Source organism: Takifugu rubripes, chromosome 16 (genome assembly GCF_901000725.2).
Source record: "Takifugu rubripes chromosome 16, fTakRub1.2, whole genome shotgun sequence".
In the NCBI taxonomy this organism is placed as follows: domain Eukaryota; kingdom Metazoa; phylum Chordata; class Actinopteri; order Tetraodontiformes; family Tetraodontidae; genus Takifugu; species Takifugu rubripes.
This window is the reverse complement of record NC_042300.1, coordinates 4,705,814-4,722,724: the sequence shown is the minus strand read 5'-3', so window position 1 is coordinate 4,722,724 and position 16,911 is coordinate 4,705,814. Positions and strand designations below refer to the sequence as shown.

At 50.5% G+C, this 16,911-nt stretch overlaps 3 protein-coding genes across 4 annotated transcripts; 1 reads left to right on the top strand and 2 right to left on the bottom strand.

Moving 5' to 3' along the window:
- Positions 1-3,238: 3,238 nt before the first annotated feature.
- Positions 3,239-6,752, bottom strand: LOC101068931 (breast cancer metastasis-suppressor 1-like protein-A). Of its 2 annotated transcripts, none has more exons than XM_003971458.3 (10): positions 6,481-6,751; positions 6,152-6,242; positions 5,700-5,827; positions 5,417-5,496; positions 5,224-5,320; positions 5,005-5,094; positions 4,843-4,907; positions 4,667-4,706; positions 4,433-4,562; positions 3,239-4,176 (listed from the first exon to the last, which is right to left on the bottom strand). In XM_003971458.3, exons 1-10 carry the CDS (start codon positions 6,614-6,616, stop codon positions 4,059-4,061), a joined length of 975 nt encoding a protein of 324 aa, XP_003971507.1. In that variant the 5' UTR covers positions 6,617-6,751; the 3' UTR covers positions 3,239-4,058. The 2 variants fall into 2 exon arrangements, with proteins under 2 accessions (XP_003971507.1, XP_029705326.1); XM_029849466.1 differs by lacking the exon at positions 3,239-4,176 and adding an exon at positions 4,209-4,334 and having other exon boundaries at positions 6,481-6,752.
- A 4,543-nt stretch (positions 6,753-11,295) lies between these two features.
- On the top strand, positions 11,296-13,484 carry LOC101068711 (NF-kappa-B inhibitor alpha-like). The gene is made up of 6 exons (XM_003971457.2): positions 11,296-11,593; positions 12,067-12,172; positions 12,262-12,469; positions 12,564-12,652; positions 12,739-12,999; positions 13,089-13,484. Exons 1-6 carry the CDS (start codon positions 11,355-11,357, stop codon positions 13,116-13,118), a joined length of 933 nt encoding a protein of 310 aa, XP_003971506.1. The 5' UTR covers positions 11,296-11,354; the 3' UTR covers positions 13,119-13,484.
- An 836-nt stretch (positions 13,485-14,320) lies between these two features.
- On the bottom strand, positions 14,321-16,911 carry LOC101069157 (proteasome subunit alpha type-6). Its single transcript, XM_003971459.3, has 7 exons — positions 16,732-16,911; positions 15,957-16,051; positions 15,779-15,860; positions 15,352-15,507; positions 15,096-15,274; positions 14,671-14,765; positions 14,321-14,500 (listed from the first exon to the last, which is right to left on the bottom strand). Exons 1-7 carry the CDS (start codon positions 16,805-16,807, stop codon positions 14,443-14,445), a joined length of 741 nt encoding a protein of 246 aa, XP_003971508.1. The 5' UTR covers positions 16,808-16,911; the 3' UTR covers positions 14,321-14,442.

Genomic DNA, 16,911 nt, shown 5'->3' with positions numbered 1-16,911 from the left:
TAGGTCACAGGACAGTTACCAACCCAGGAAGCAGAGAGACGTCTGATTAGGCCCGTCTCCAGCCTCCTGTGTCAGATCCTTGTGCCTAAAGAGTGTGTGTGTGTGTGTGTGGGTGGGGGGGGGGGGGTGGGGGGGGGGGGGGGGGGGGCAGCATGCTTTGTAACCCATCAAAATGGTGCCACAGTTTTTTTATTTTCTATTCACGTCTGAAGATGAGCGGAGGAGGGAATCCCCCCGAGGAAGCCTCCTGACAAACTCTGAAGATGAAACAGGGGGAAACGGAGTACCTGTCTGAGCGATGTGCTCCGTCAGCATCCTGTCAACAACATACAGCCAATTAGGACTACAGCCCAACGGTTGGCTGAGCTAACGCACTCCACTGACTCTGTGTCCGGCACACACACACATGCACACACACACACACACGCACACACACACACACACACTCTTAAATAAGGAACAGAGCCACGTATCAAAGGCAAACTGCCATGCAGACTTCCAGGATCTCATCCCGGCACCAGTTGGCCATTTGACTACATTTTCATATCAAGCCTGCGCCGAGATCTCCAGCGTGAGCGAGACGCAAATAAGTCGAGCCCGTTTTCCTGGAGACCTTGAGGCCCTCTGGGGCTCGACCTCAGTTACAGTGTCACACATTCACAGATGGGAACAAACCCAAACAGGCATGTTGTTGTGAGGACGCCGTCTCCGCCCCCCTCGATGAGGAGAGGCCGGTGGGTTTGGGGGAGCCGCCTCGTCGGACAGATGAGCAGCATCAACGCCTGCGAGCATGTAGGACTGTTCCAGCTCCTCACATCCGGAGATGTTTTCACTGGACCGGCACCGACATCAAACTGGTGCACGGACACTGGGGGGGTCGTGCCCGTGCACGGCCATCATACCAGGCTGCAGCGGCACAACAGCGACGGAAACAGATGCTATTGGAGGAAACGTAGGTCAGCTGCTCCCCTTTGAGCTTGCAGGTCTCAACGAGCACGTTCATGTCAGCGCACGTGCCGATAGCGCCCCAGTGCAGAACGGGCAGGATGGCCGGCATTAAAGGACTAATCTCTCCAAAACTCGCCGCCAAATTTGACGCTCCCTCCTCACAGTGCTCTTCAAAGTGATTTGCCTAACAAACAGGAGAAGCAGGAGGTTCGGCGGGCTGTCCGAGCGCCGGTCACCTGCGTCTCCACGTCAGCAAACATGGCCGGAATAAGCGGCCATCAGGGAAACGAGTCAAACTGTGCGTCAGTAGACTGGTGGGAGTGGAAGAGGCAGAGGGGAGGTGGGCGGCCGAGGCCTTGGAGGTGTCGACTGTACCTGCGGCGACGCGTCCGTCACATCAACAAGCAGATGAAGGCTTTTCCGGTTTCGAGCATCCGGAGAGTAATTCCACCTTTGCAGAGACGGGAAGGGCGAAAGTAGAGACATTCCAGTGAGAACAGGCAGAGAGGCTGCTGAAATCTGGGATGACACCATTATTGACACCTAGAGAGGCGAGACTGGGTTCACTTAGATCACAAGCTGCAGCGCTGTCAACTTGCACGGCGCCTCTCTCTCCTCATCCATCCATCCATCCCTCCATCCCTCCATCCATCCATCCCTCCATCCATCCATCCCTCCATCCAGCCATCCATCCATCCTTCAGGAACAGCTTGACTCACCCCTTTGATACCAACTTATGGATGCATGTATTTATCATTCTCTTATACAATCGGCATCAAAGGTGCCTGCGCCTACGCACGGGCCCGGCATGCATGCGTGCACAGAAAGCCTCGCGTTCACACGCAGGGAGGACACGGGATATGAAGAATTCAGCACGCCGCGACGCTTTCACGGTCTAATTAGCCGCAGCGTTGCAGTAAACGCGTGCTCGTGACCCTCCAGTTCTCCTCTTTCACTGGGAACAGAAGCAGCTGCAGCCGGGAGACGAGCGTCCACCTCCCAACCACCATTGAGCCTCATCTGTTAACAGCGCAGTCGCTGCCTCTTATTTGCATCGATGACCACACTCGCGCGTGCACAAGGATGCGTGCATCCATTAGGAGGACTGGGCGAGGCAGCTTTGAGGAAAGGCTCCGCGGTGGCCTGGAGGGCTCCGTGCGCCTGCTGTTGGTGGGGATTCTCCTCTTTCTGCCCGTGTTGCAGCAGCAGACGTGGCCGGAGCTGTGATCAAGCTCTGCCTTCATCTTTCTCTCTCTCTCATCAGCTGGAGGGGGCTTCAGCAGCAGCAGGGTGCCCCAGATTCACAGACCACCCCCCCCGCTCCTCCACCGTGGTGCACTCCTGACACCTTGCGGCCGGGGCCCGGTAGTGCAGCGGAATACTCATAAGGTTTTGCAGGGGGCGCTTTCAGGAGGGTCAATTTTCTAAAATTGTGCGCAATGTTCCGAAATTCATCTGAGCACGGATGAAATCCTGAGTCCAGTCGACACAGATATTAGCTTTTTGTCTTCTAAATGCATACAAAGGACTTTTTCTTACCTAATTAGGCTTTTAATGAATTTCTTTGATTTTTTTTAAAGGTACAATCTGGCTCCAACTGATCAATGTTCCTCAATAGATCAGTCAAAGTGTCCAGTGGGTCTCCGTGAAGGGCGGGGGGGGGGGGGGGGGGGGGGGGAGTGAGCAAGAAGAGAGAAAACCGTAGATCCTGAATCGATTCCAGCGTGCGGCGTTAATCTAGTGAATGTCCCTCTGGCAGAAGAAGCGAGGCCATGAAAGGTTGAACAGAGCAGCAGTCCAAAGTGCTTTTATCAGAGATGACAGCTCAGCAGGTTTCACCCAAAATAAGCTGCTTATTATTTTTGGACCCAAAAGCAGCGAAGGCACAGCTCAGAGGTGACTTCAGTGGCGAGGGCTGCCGGGTTCTTTTCTGCTTTTATGCAATTGGACAAGATTATAACTGGGCCCTTTCTTTGCAGACAAAAGCCCAGATGAATTTCTCTTCCTTCCAAGAGTCTGTTTCAATTGATAGAAAAAGGGTTTGAACTCGCAACCTGTGTCAGCACACGGTCCAGGAACCAGGTTTTAATTCAAGGCTGAAACTAATGGGAGGTTGTTGCCCGTGGGAACCGATCAATAACCCACAACTGATCAAACATTGATATTCATTAATTGGGAGGAGCAACAGCATTTTTCCAAGTCTTTCCTGGATCCACAAAACCCGAGAAGCACCGGAACAAAAAGAAGTTCTGAGAAGCTAAATTCATGAGACTTAATAACCAAGACTGCATTTAAAGTGTTGAGCTGTTTATTGACAGGAAGGAAGAAAAGGAAAATGTGGATAATAAAACCACCAACCCATCTTTTTATAGCTAGTAAATCAGACACAAAGTGGTGATAAAACTGTTAGATATGGCACAAGAGGCAATTTAATATCGATCCTGCCCTAAACGTTCACTTGTAGGTGCGACCGGCTGCACGAGAGCGGGAGGAATCCCGGTGAAACACACACAAAACACACACATCTGCATACACACGACACCATTTACATCTTTGAGTCCATGTTTGGTGCACAGATGCCGCCTTCGCCTGTGAAAATGACACCGAAACATCGAGGGATGAGCTCAGCGGCGCCACCAAGTGCTAACGATATGCTCCTCACGACCCTCCCCCACCCCCCCGCGACACCCCTGGGCACTCGAGTTTACAAAATCGTCTCGAACCCGACGTCCGGACGTGGAATTCCATGGTCTCGGCTGGGCGGTGGGACCAAGAGCTGGTGTTCTTTCCTGGGCCGCGGCGCTCTTCTTGGCGCTGACGCAGCAGAAATCATCAGGCTCCTCCACACACACCTTTTGATTTTCCCCGCCTCAGGCGCGGCTGCGCTCGGCGCCCCGCAGTCCTGCTCTGCTTCCTCCATCCCGGGGAGAAAACGACCGTCAGCGACCTCGTCAATTATATCAACATAGGTACATATTTACAGAGCAGATCGTCTCCTTTTCACTCTAAACGTTTGGCTTCTTTAGCGACGGACAAATGAGGCGGTGCGACTGTAGAAAGAGGAGACGGGCGGCAGAGGCGGCGCTCTTTGTTACCAGGCGCGGGCGGGTTTACGAGTGCTTGATGGTGTATTTGCCTTTCTGCAGCTGGGAGACGTACAGCTTGGACTTGGAGCCGTCCAGCCGCTTGAACCACACCTCGTCGCTGTTGACGTTGGTGATGATGGCGCTGCGCGAGCCAGAAACACAAACACAGCCGTTGTTTGACTGCCAGTCACAATAAAGAGCAAACGGAAATCGAACACTTGGTATGAGGGTCTGTCGCTTAACGAGAGCAATTATTACCTGGGAGAGACTAAAGTTGGGCCTCTGGGTGACAATTCTAGCCTTGATTAAGGATCCAGGCGGACAATAAACAAAGTCAAACGGGTAAAAATGGAGCCTGTTGCGCCCCCTTGTGGCGAAGAGCGCTCTCAGACACCCACCTCGTCGGGTAGTCGTCCTTCTTGTTGATGCAGATGGCCTGTCCTCTGCAGTACCACTGGTTGTCGTAGAAGAGCCGGCCGTCCTCGGAGCGCACCACGTGGTGATGTCTGTCAGGCTTCACCGCAGGCGCTGGGGGGGTTGGGGGGGGGGGGTTAGGATGTCAGGGACAAAATGAGTCTTCCAACAGATCGGTGGGTATAGACGGATATCGACTGTAACTGAGAAACACTCACCATCCACCTTGACCCTGTGGGGCCCCAGAGACGCCACCGCCTGTGTGTGTGTGTGTGTGTGTGTGTGTGTGTGTGTGTGTGTGTGTGTGTGTGTGTGTGAGAGAAGGGGGAAGGGAGGGGTCGCATTAACACAGGTCACATCACAGCATTAGAGCCAACGATCTGTTTCTGGTTACCTTTCTGATGGCGGTCCAGTCTTCCAGAATATCAAGGTCCTGCAGCATGTAGACGATATAAGGCCGTGACGGCGTCGTCAAGGTACAAGACACGGCAACACGGTGGAAGCAGACAGAGGACGAGAGCAGGGAAACCAGCAAGGAGCTCAGGGGAAAGGATATCAGACACCACCACGGGCTTCTTCTTCTTGACGGCACAGAACGGATCTTTCTTCTTGTTTTTCCGTGAGTGTATTCCATCATTCCACAGCTCTGGAAAAACACAGACGACTGGCCTGAGACCTCCCATCTTTGCACGGTCCAAGTTAGACGCTTTTCTTTTTTGGCTTAAAATTGAGGGCCTAATTCTGGGCAGGGAGCCGATTCGGAGCGGAGCTGAACCTGAGGTGATGTCGATGCTGTGTCTGTCCTCCTCCAGCCTTCGGATCTTCTCCTCCAGTTCGCTCTGCACGGTGTCAAACAGCAGCAGCTTCTCGCTCTGGCAGGCACAAAGGTGACGATCACACAAACATCCCCACAAACTGGAGTTCTGAGAACGTAACCCCGGCGCAGCCAGCGACCTCTGACCTCTCACCTCCCAGTGCTGACAAGCAGCCTGAATCTCACACTCGTACTTGTTCTTCACAGACTCCAAACAAAGCCCCCTGTAGATCCCTGCAGCGAAGATCACATCAGCCTGCATTTAGTCTTTAGTCCACTCTGCAGCCATCAAACCACCTGTCCCATCACCCATCAAACTTTGAGCTTCAGGAATTTAAAAGCTCTTAAGTCTTGTTCCAGCTGCAGCGCAACGATCGGGTTCTAGATAATTGAACATGTGGCTTTGTCACTTTAAACTGCAAAATGAAACAACCCACCAGCGACTTTGGTCCTGATCTGCATGTTCTCCTGCAGGTTAGCTAAAGGTTCCAGGTACTCCTGGGCGCAGCCGGCCATGACCTCCTGCAGCTTGATGTCCACCTGGCTCAAACGCTCCTTATACAACCTGAACATGATGGGAAACAACACAAACATCTCAGCCAGCTTTAACAGAAGTCAGGGGGTGCTTGAGGTTTGGACCATACTAGGACTATATGGAGCCTGGCACAGCTAATTAAAAAGTAAAAGTATTGATATGCTATTTAAAACCTGGCTGAAATGCAACACTGAGCGTAAACCATGACGGTTCTGGATAAACGAGGAGGCTTCAGTAATGTGAGAGGGTTGAACTTTAAAATGTGATGCAGGTTGATGAAAGGAGCTGAATCAGCCTTCTGGCTGGGTCCGAGCGGTCGATGCATGTGATGGATGACAGCTGAAGACGACTTACTGCTCCTTCAGGTCGGTGAACTGCTTCTCCAAGTTGGTCATCTCATCCAGACACTCCATCCTCCTCCTCTCACAGTCTTCATCATCCATCTCTGTCCACACAACAACACATGTCGGCATTCACGTCATCTCTGCAATTTCCACTTGATTTCATGCACCAGCTGCATCCACCCGCATACATTATGCATACATCGACGCTCCCTGCGAGGCAAATGTCATGTCCGCTCGTTTTCAACCGTGGCCAAATCTAAGGGTATGCTCGCGTGTGACTGACACAAATATTTGCTGCAATTATCTGCGAGTAACATTTAAGGCCTTTTTCCCCCCAACCTGAGCTGTCTCCATCTTCAGACACGGAGGAGCTAACAGTGTCCTCCTCGTCTGTGCTGCTGCCGTCTTGTTCGGGAAAGTCCACCTCCATTTCGTCATGGTTGCTTTCTTTCTTCTCCCGCGAGTGGACCGGCATCGCGGCGTCTAGTTAGTTAGATGGGCTATTCGGAAATTCAAGCCCGATCGGAGAGCCAACCCTGCATTGAACAGCTAACCGGTTAGCCTACCATCATCTCGACAGCTGGCGTCGGAAAAACATGGCCGCCGCCAGCCAATCACAGGTAGTTTTACTGCCATTGTCCAATCAAATGCGTCCATGGGTATTGGACGCGAGGTGAAGGTTTCTGGGATTTGTAGTTAATATGACATTTCGGTTACAAACTGAAATGTGCCATATCGACTTAAACCGAAATGTATTTTAAATACCTCCTTAATTTCCACGGGGCCAATACTAACACATTTAACACCGTCTCAACATTTGGAAAATGTGAATGGTACTAATGCACAGTGCAAAAAGTTAGATCTTCCAAGAGGAAAAAGCTTGTCTATTAAACATAAAATCTCCAGAAAAATGTGAGAGGGAACCCTATAAATACAAAATGTCCCTGTGCTTTTTATAAACTGAAGACTGGCCACATTTGCACCCATTAACAAAACTCTAACGTCTCTTCAGAAAATACCAAGGTATTTTGAATAGATCTGAACTCCAGGCCCCACCAATGACATATGGACGGACGGACAGACGGATAGACGGACGGACGGACGGACGGACAGGCAGGCAGGCAGGCAGGCAGGCAGGCAGGCGATTAATTTTTATTTTTTTTATAAAAGTGTGTACCGGTAATTCCAGCAGCACCAGATAGGCGGTGCTATTGCAGCAGCCTGGAAACAGGCAGGAGGTTATGTGTGCATTAGAACAGCCTCGGGGAAAGAAGAGATAGAAGAGCTGAAGAGCTGCTGAGAGTTTTGGGAATGGCTGCCAGATGATTCAGACCCCCCCGTGGTGAAACTGCCATGGATCAGCAAGTCTCTTTGACTCACTGGAGTTGAGTCACCATACTGGCCCAGTCATGCTAGTTTGTAGTTTTTAAAGAAGATCTGTAAATGGCTGACTGCAAATGGACAGTGGCAATTTTCACTCAAAATAGGATCTTGATATTACTTAAGGTACTTATTTTACCTGTTAACACGGCCCACGGGACCAAGAGCTACAATTCACACTTTGAACACAAGAGGGCGGTAAGGGCGTTTAATCGCTTTAAACTGGTTCATTTATGTTTCCCGATTAAATCTAAGGGGGGAGACACATTTGCAGTTGTTTAGTACTGATTATTTAGAGGAAAAAAATATGATGGGGTGGAAAAAATAAAGAAACACGAGGAGTCAGGGACGGTTGACCCATGCGCTGCATTAACATCACCCTAACCTTGAGCACAATGGGAGACAATTTTGTATAAAAACGGCATAAATGGAACCAAGGCAGCAAAACTGGAACAGCACAAACACAATGAAATGCTTCAAAATGCTCCTTCCGACGTGTTTTGCCAGACAAAACAAGAAACCGGAGGTGTCTTGGTGACCCTGAGACAGACGGAGGGCCCCGGCCCAGAAGCTGCAGAGGGAAATAAACGGTGATGGATTCTGCGCACTCGCTCTGCGGCTTTGCTGTTTCCGCGGTGCCTGCATCTCTCCACCAGTCATCCATTTTTCACACTGCTCTTTGTGTGTCAGGATGCTTCGCTGGACTGGTGTGTATCTAGACCAGTACACATCGAGCCAGCGTGGTGGTGGTGGCGGTTTTGCTTTTTACAATTCTGAAATCAACTGAAATATAAGTGGGGAACCACAGTTTAGGGGCAGACCCAAGGGTTTTAAATAGTCCTCTAAAACACTACTACTCACAGCTGCATTAGCTAAGCTCAAAGCCTAGCTTTCATCAAGTTGTGGCACTTGAAACAACCTTCAGAGGATCAGAGCGAGACTCCTGACCTTTGCTGGGCTAATTTCATTTCAGATTTGTGGTGTACAGCAGCTCATGGGGCATAAAACTGCACTTTTACACCCCTGACGAGTTTGTGTGCAGCAGCATTTTAATCATTGAGACATGAGCATCTTTTACTGTTAATGGTAAAAAAAAAAAAAAAAGCCAAAATCTGCACTGTGCCGATCTCCGTTGCGACCCATCTTCAAAAGCGCCTTCACTCCCGTCGCCGTGACAATGAACCCGCTTAAAATCCGACGGCAACGTCATAACATTGGGACAAAGGATCACGCAGTCAGAACCTTTGCAGGGGTGTGTGTCACCATGGGAATGCCTGAGGAGAAAAGTCAAAATAGAGGTATTGCCCCTTCTCCATAAACACCTACACTTCTCAGAAACGCGCAGCTGCACATTCAACCCGAAAGTGGCGTTTTTATGGTTTTTTTTCCGCCTCAGTTTGAAAGTTTCAGGGAACACTCTGCGTCTCTCCCTCCCAGCTCCGGAGGTTCACTTCTCAATTTTGAAGAGTTAATGCGGACGATGGACGGCAGCAGGGGTCAAACCTGCCGCACGCCGTCTGCAGACGTTGAGGTGCAGGTCCGTTTCTGCAGAGAAGAGATCACAGAAGACTCTTTACCGTGACACCAGACGTAATGAAAACATGAAGTGGGTGTTGTTCAAGTTCTGTTGTGTCACGGAGACGTGCAGGTCTAAAGATGACTGTGATACACACTGATGGGTTCCTTCCTAAAGAGGAGGAAAGCTGGGGTGCAGAACTCACGCGTGGGAAGCTGAAGCTGCTACAACAGGCCCGGCGAGCTGCAGCATGCAGACGTGCACACGTTCACAGAGCGAAGCAGTTACCATTGAATGAGGTCAGAACCAGAGCTGTTGGAAGAAGCTACCTAGAAGAAGCCCACAACTCCCCTCATCCCAATCCCAGGTTGGAACAGCTGAACTTCCTTTGTGATTGTGGAAGCTTGCAATCTGCACCTGGCCACTAGATGCTGCCAGATCGGGTCCAGGACCGCCGCCTGGGAATAATATGGCCGCTGTCAGTCAGGCTGCACTGATGACTGAAGATCTGTGAGGCATCTCAGCGGAGCGTGGAGACAGCGTCCACGCGGGGACTCGTTTGTCTCCTGTGATGAAAACAGAAAGCACCTGAAAATGTTAAAAAAAAAAAACCCTTAAAAGCGCCTGTTTGACGCCTCTGACGCAGGCAGATGCCACTTTTAACAAGGCAGAACTCGCCGGTCCTCAGTGCTTTCCCGTCCCCAGGTAACCATAGCAACCGATACAAACACAAGACAAATGCAGACAGGAGCGCTTACATGAGGAAAAAAAAAAGTCAACACAGTTCTGAAGACATAAAGTGGAAGTGCCAATATTTCTCATAGGCGTTGCGTTCACACGCAAGAGTGCGACCTCGACTGAACAGTTTGTCCTTGAACGCCTCACCAGGATGCCTGGCTGGAAAATAAGAATGTCTGGAATCCAGCAGAGTGTCGGCGGACTGATGTGAAGTGACGCACGTTCACCGATACGATACGAGGACACTGACGTTACTCCCAGATAGGTGTGAGCGCTCCCCTGCCCTTGGATACCGTTGCCATGTTTGAGCCAAGCCTGTCTTGTAAACAGAGGCATTCCTGGGAATTTTGTCATGAATGTCAGGGAAGCACAGGCAGGTGTCAAGCACGGAGAGCAGTGAGTCAGCTCCTGGTGAAGAAGTCTGAACCAGGAAAATCACAAGTGAAGTCAGAAACGCGGTCGTTGGGAAAACAAGGAAAATGATCACTGTTCCTGCTCAGATTCACGGAGCACAAACGGTCGGTTAACGTTAATCTGGTTCATTTTCACATCCACTCTGCCTAAAATGGGGGATTTGAGACAAAAATAGGTTCCTGTAAAACAGGTTTGAATGTTTCAAAGGAGGGGAAGCAACCTTTGTTGGAATGCTTGAATTTAAAAAAAAACCATGTTTGTAGTCCGATCAGGAATAGCCTGCAGACAGGCAGTCGTGAGTGAACATGTAAATCACACATTTGCATACAGCACAAGCATGGAAGAGGTGTGCCGATCACCAATACGTGTTTTTCCAGCCACGCTGGAATGTTACATTGAATTCCCTCCATGAATAAAGAACTGAGCCCATGCCGCAGGCGGACAGGTGGTTTGTTCTGGACTGTCTTCTGGCTGGGGCCGGTTTGAGTCCAGCTCTGTCTGAGATGTTCCAGCCAGGAAACACTTGAAACTTTATTTAAATAAAGCTGCAGGAGTTCATGTTTGTGGTTTATTCCCATCCAGACATCCCTCACCTGTCCCCCACGATGATGGTGTATAGAACTGAACGTGAACAGCTCCACTCACTCAGGTGTTCCGACATCCTCCTGAGGAGCCTGAGCTGAAGACCCCCGGGCCCCCGGAGCTGCTCGGACGTGACCCCCGCTGGCCCCTACGCTGCAGGGTTACTGGCAGAGCTTCTGATCTTGAATGAGTGGATTTAAACTGGTGTTCCAGAGCAAATGGTTTACAGATGTGCAACTTTGGTGATAATTTCCCCCAGTGCAGGAGGGAATTCTGCGGCGTGTCCTCCTCATTCATGCATGTGTGTCATCTCATTCATTGATGCCATTAATTAACCTGTCCCCAAACCGACATCACAAATGCACCTAATAGGAAACTACAAGTTTTCATTCTGATGTGCTTTTTTGTAGGGGGGATTTCTTTCACAAAAGCACAGCTTGGTGTGATTTCCCTTTGCTTTTTCGAAGATAAGTAAGCTGGAAATCCCCGTCGAGGCTCCGCCCACCCCGGAGCACTGAAAGACTGCGCGCCTCGCTCGGCTCCAGCATTCTGACCCGAACTCCCGAGCGACACAGTCAGCCTCATGGACGAGCACAGAGTCTCTTCTCACCACAACCAGATGGATTATAATAACCACGACAGCATGGGACCCAAACACGGGAAAATGTTGCCCAGCCAGGAGGACCGCTTTGACAGCGGCCTGGACTCCCTGAAGGAGGAAGAGCTGGTGAACAACTTTGAGGACATGAGCGTGAGCAATGTCGAGGTCCTCCCGGAGGAGTACGAGTCTTGGAGGGCTGTGGTGACCGACGACGGTGACACGTAAGTGGAACTTTAGTAGCTTCAAGTGTAGCGGCGCGTTTTGCAAAGGTCCCTGCGCGTAAAAGCGCCGCGGAGCGCGCAGGAATGGTGAAAAGCTGCAGGAGCAGGAAGGAAAAGCTGCATGAAAACAAGAGGCCTTTAACTCGGCGCGCGTGCCCGCGCGTGCGCGGGCTCGGCGCGCAGCCTGGGCGGAGCTTAAAGCCACTGTGCAAGTTCAGGAAAGTCCCTGGCAGCGCGCCAGGGACTGATAAAGCGTCAGATGTGTCAAACCACAACTGGTGGAAATAACCCAGCAAAAGTCCGGTGTTGCGAAACGCTCCACTGCTCGGGCTTTGTTCTCTCTGTTCCTGCTGGAACCGTTTCCTTCACCTGTGTCTCGAAAAACTAAAAACTAAATAAATCCCAAAACGACTCAAAATAAAATGACAATAAAAAGACGTTTAATTCTAACCTTTGCCCGTTTTGTCTCTCAGGCTCCTCCACCTGGCCATCATTCATGAAGCCACGGATCACGCCCACCAGATGATCCAAAGCTCCCGACATCACCCCTTCCTCAACGTGCAGAACCACCAGAGACAGGTACCGATTGGGCCCAAAGTGATTTGGCTCAGGCTCGGAGTTTCTGTAAAGGTGCTAACGCGATGCTTTTCTTTTTTTTTTTTACCCAGACTGCACTGCACCTCGCAGTCATCACAGATCAGCCGCAGCTGGTCGACAAGCTCCTGAAGGCCGGCGCCGACCCGCGGCTGGTGGACAACAGCGGTAACACGGCCCTTCACATCGCCTGCAAGAGAGGCTCCCTCGCCTGTTTCGGCGTCATCACCCAGAACTGCAGCCGCCACCTGACCTCGCTCTTGTCCTTTCCCAACTACAGTGGTAATTATCCCATCAAAGCTCCCCGAAAGCAAATCCCGTCCGCTTTAATGGGTTCTTGGTTTCTCTAACTTGGGCCTATTTTTCCTCGCTCCAGGACACAACTGTCTCCACTTGGCATCCATTAACGGCTACATTTCTTTGGTGGAAAGCCTGGTTCGCCTCGGCGCAGACATCAACGCTCAGGTAAACGCCGTTGCCCGCTGGTTTCGCCTTCCTGCGTGGAAGCGCCTCAGAGGAGCCCCAGCTGACGTCAACCTTCTTGTTTGCAGGAACAGTGCGGCGGCCGCACATCACTCCACCTGGCGGTCGACCTTCAGAACCCGTCGCTGGTCCGCTGTCTGCTCGGCCTCGGTGCCAACGTCAACTGCTTCAACTACGGCGGCTTCACGCCGTACCACCTCACCTACGGCCGCCAGAGCGAAGAGATCCGCTGCGAGCTGTACGAGAAGACGGCGCAGGAGCTGAGGGAGCTGCCCGACAGCGAATCAGACGAGAGCGACATGGACGACCTGGACACATCGGAAGACGAGGTGTGTAACCGGGTCACCGCTGACCCCCGAGCATCCAAACCGCCCTTTAAACCACCGTTTCCTGACATTTTCCCCTTTCTTACCCGCAGATGTACGACGACATAAAGTTTGGGAAGTAGATGGAGGTCACGCCCTCTCCTGGTGGTCTCAACAGGCAGAAGAGCTGCTAAAGGGTTGCCCGGCAACGGCCCCGCATGAAGGGAAGGCGTCAGCACCTGCACCCAGGTCTGAGCCCAGGGCGCCGCAGACGGAGACGGAGACGGCGCCCGTGTGGTCAAAGGTCACACTGGCCTGCACCGAAGAAGCTATTGTACAGCAAGAGCCCTTTATACTGTATAGATGATATTATATATCATATATATTGATGTGTATATACCAGGCATGTGTAACATACTGTAAATACAGAGCTTTATTATTTTTGTACTTGTGTAAATTTAAACACTATTAATAGGAAAATCAAGAATAAAGAAATTTATGAGGATAAACTGCCGGCTGAAGTGTCACTTCCTCCTCAGCGAGTGTTTTAACGCATAATTTCTCAGTCACGGGGAGGAAAAGAGTCACGGCTTCTGAAAGAACGACGCGGAACGTTCTGGGATTTCCTGGCGAGGCTCGGGTCACCTGCTCTGAGTCACGTCGCTGAAAGTCCCTGAAAGGCACCAGTGGAACACAATGTTCTCTAGATGCCCCGCCCCCCTCTGATATCGCCACTATATGGTACCTGGCACGTGCGTGAAGATTGTTTTAGATCAGAGAACACAAGAGGAAGGACTGGAGCAGCCTGGAAAACACAGAATTCCCCAGTTTACTCACAATGTGTACACTCACAGCCTGTTCCGATTAATGGATAGAGAATTACACGTTTGTGTCATACAGAAACATGCTTTTAGCACGTCTAACACGTTAGACGATCTGCTGACTCATGCGGCGTAATCAGGTGATACACAGACAGGATTCCCCTCATATAAACCAGCTCAGTGATTCCCAGGATGAGGTAAAGCTGGACCGGAGTGTCACGATTACAGGATCCAACCCGTAAACAAGATACGGGGGAATTTTCCAGGTGAGGATTTGAACCTGAGCACCATGAGCGCAGCCTTCAGGTGCGCTTTCTTACAGGGGTACGGAGGAAATCTATTTCTGACACCGAGTGAGAAAAAACAGGTCAAACGTGGAGTGAGCAAACCTCAGCAGGTCACGTGACCGTGGATACGGAGCCACAACAGGAAACGCTTCTCTGGTTCCCATCAACACCCCCGACTCGGCTGCTCGTGACAGATCACAACTGAAGCTGGAGCCCAAATAAGCAGCCGCGGAGACATTTTACTCAACAAAAATGTTTTTATTGTACAATGAAACAGTACAGCACACAAGGTTGAACCTCCATCTGGGGACCGCATATCCCCTCATGCTCTAACCTATACGCCAACAAGCTCCACCCCTTCAGTCTCGCTCTGCCAGCGCCATGAGGTGGGTGTCCACTTCAGTCTCTGTCAGAATCCTGGAGGACAGAAATTGAAAAGAAAAGGTCCAAGTCAGCAATATGTTATTCTTTTATCAAAGTCCCTCTGTACAGTCGTCAATTCCAATATTTTTCTGGCCTCAGCAGCTCAACAAAACGAGACGTTCAGTATTTCTACAGGGCGCGACTGTTTCGCAGCTCTTATTTACCTGAACTTTGGGTCCTGAGTTGTGATGACGCCCACCTCCAGCTCAGAAGGCTTGAAGTCAATGGAGAGAACGGTTGACAGACAGGAGATGGCCGTCTGACGGAGCAGGAATAATGGGAAGAGGTTTAGTTTCCACGCCATCATCAAACCACCCCTGCAGGTTTTAACCAGCTTTGCTGCTTTTGTCCAATCACGCCCCCCCCCCCGCATTCAGGCCCACCACCGCTTCAGGAGTAGATATTTACTTCCCTAGTCATAGCCAGTAGAAGAAGTCACATGTGCCAAAGCGCAGACTGTTTGGCACCGTTAGCAACATAGTGGGAGTCTACTGGTACATTCCTGCCTCTAACCGTGTCAGAGTTCAGAAAAACAGGCCCTCAAAGGACTTCAGAAGGACTTCCTGCTCACAGGCAACCCCGTCTTTACCTCAATAGTTTGCTCGAAGGTCCAATCCAATTTCTTTTTCACTTTCTTCTCCAGGAAGCTGGTGGCTTCCGTCTGCTTGACTCCGGCGGCGGTGGCCTTGAAGCCGCAGTAGTAGCCGGCGGGGTCACACTTGTACACCTGCGGGCCGTACTCCTCGTCAATGCCGATCACGATCATACCTGCAGGCCACGCAGAGCGGCGTCAGGGTTACGTCCGCCGTGGTAACACACACGGAAGAGTGCAACTGCACACTTACAACAACCCAGTGGTCGCATTTCAGCATTCTGCGTGTACACCTGAGAGATGTCGGCGATTCTCTTACAGAGCATGTCCACTGGAATCTCATAACCGTACTTGTACTGCCAGTTGGCGGCCTCGTAACGAGCTCGCTGGACTTGCGATCTGCTGTCAGCTGTTGGTGACGAGAGTTATCGTTAATTACTGGTATTTTCATTGCATATCAAGGTTGACAAAGCTGGCAACAAGTCCGTGCGGACTCTTTACAGAATAACCGAGTGCCTGTCTCACCCGGCCCTAAAGATGAGAGTTTCATCTGCTGCCTGTGTTTTTTTCCCCAGTCTAAAAGCATCTAAAGGTGATATTTATGCTCTGGTGTGAAGAATCACACGGGTAAAAGTAGACCAGCATCGTCGTGACACTAAATTTAAATGCCCACGTCTCACCTGTCATCCCAGACATTACACATCCGATATTATCTGTGATTCTGAAGAGGTGGGTCACTGTGGCGGCATCGAGAAGCTTGTCCTATTCAAGAGAGGAAGAGAAGGAAGACAGGGTTGTTCTCAATGCATTCATTTGACAACTGTGCTGTTCAGTACCCGTGCACGGACAAACACTCACCGGTACTTTCTTCTGTGTAACAACGACCGCACAGTCTTTCCCCCTCACAGCTACTGACGTGAGCCCACCTTGGTTTATGGCCTTAAACGCATATTCTGTAAGAGAGTTAAAGACGTTCACACTCCATCCATGCAGGGAATTAGCTGTCTGATGGGGGAAATGTAATCAATTTCCTCTGGTGTCATCTGACTAACGAAGGGACAGAACACAGGCTGTTTGCTTTTGTAAAGCTTTGAAACTTACACAAGTGGCCAGGTTAATGAAAACTTGAAATGCAGACAATGCATACTGCAAAATTCCCAGGATCCAAACATTTGCTACCTGGTGAATGAACAATGGACCACTTCCATTTAATGCACATCACTGGCATAGGGAAGGCGGATGCAACAAAAACCATGGCTACTTGGAATGAAAAGCAAGGTTGAACTACAATGACCGAAATTAGAGCCTCCCACTTAATTATTTATTGACATTTTCGACATGAATCAGCTCAGTTGACAGAGAAGCTAACGATGCTAGCTAGCCTACTAGCCAAACAACTGTTTCGATTTGCACTCATTTCTTAATTAAAGTCAAGGCCAATTATCCCCAACACAATGGCTGGTGTAGGTAAACTCTTTCTTTCATTTGTTGTCTTCTTAATACTTTCACTTTGTCGCAGCGGTGCAAATCAGCTAAAACCGAGCTAGGCGAACCATGACAGAGCATTTAGCTAGCTAGCAAACAAATAAGCCATCGAGCCGGCTTCTTTTCCTAAAAGAATCAAAACACTGACCAACTTGGTAGAGTCTTCCTTCGGGGGAAAAGATGGTTATATGACGATCAAACCCCGCACTTGATCCTCGGGACATCTTTCCAGCTTCTTTTCCAGAAACAGATCGGTCCAAAAACTTCACGCGTTAATATTCCCACCCGGAAGTAAAACTGATGCGGAGGTCACGGCGGATCTATTTCC

Excerpts from the sequence above, each read along its gene's own strand:
- LOC101068931 (XM_003971458.3), bottom strand. The coding sequence starts at position 6,616 with ATGCCGGTCCACTCGCGGGAGAAGAAAGAAAGCAACCATGACGAAATG. Across the intron at positions 5,828-6,151 it reads TTCACCGACCTGAAGGAGCA|GTTGTATAAGGAGCGTTTGA; the intron begins GTAAGTCGTCTT and ends CATCATGTTCAG. Across the intron at positions 4,908-5,004 it reads GAAGCCCGTGGTGGTGTCTG|GGCCTTATATCGTCTACATG; the intron begins ATATCCTTTCCC and ends CGACGCCGTCAC.
- LOC101068711 (XM_003971457.2), top strand. The coding sequence starts at position 11,355 with ATGGACGAGCACAGAGTCTCTTCTCACCACAACCAGATGGATTATAAT. Across the intron at positions 11,594-12,066 it reads GTGACCGACGACGGTGACAC|GCTCCTCCACCTGGCCATCA; the intron begins GTAAGTGGAACT and ends TTTGTCTCTCAG. Across the intron at positions 12,173-12,261 it reads TGCAGAACCACCAGAGACAG|ACTGCACTGCACCTCGCAGT; the intron begins GTACCGATTGGG and ends TTTTTTACCCAG.
- LOC101069157 (XM_003971459.3), bottom strand. The coding sequence starts at position 16,807 with ATGTCCCGAGGATCAAGTGCGGGGTTTGATCGTCATATAACCATCTTT. Across the intron at positions 16,052-16,731 it reads AGGAAGACTCTACCAAGTTG|AATATGCGTTTAAGGCCATA; the intron begins GTCAGTGTTTTG and ends ACTCTCTTACAG. Across the intron at positions 14,766-15,095 it reads CCTTCGAGCAAACTATTGAG|ACGGCCATCTCCTGTCTGTC; the intron begins GTAAAGACGGGG and ends CTGCTCCGTCAG.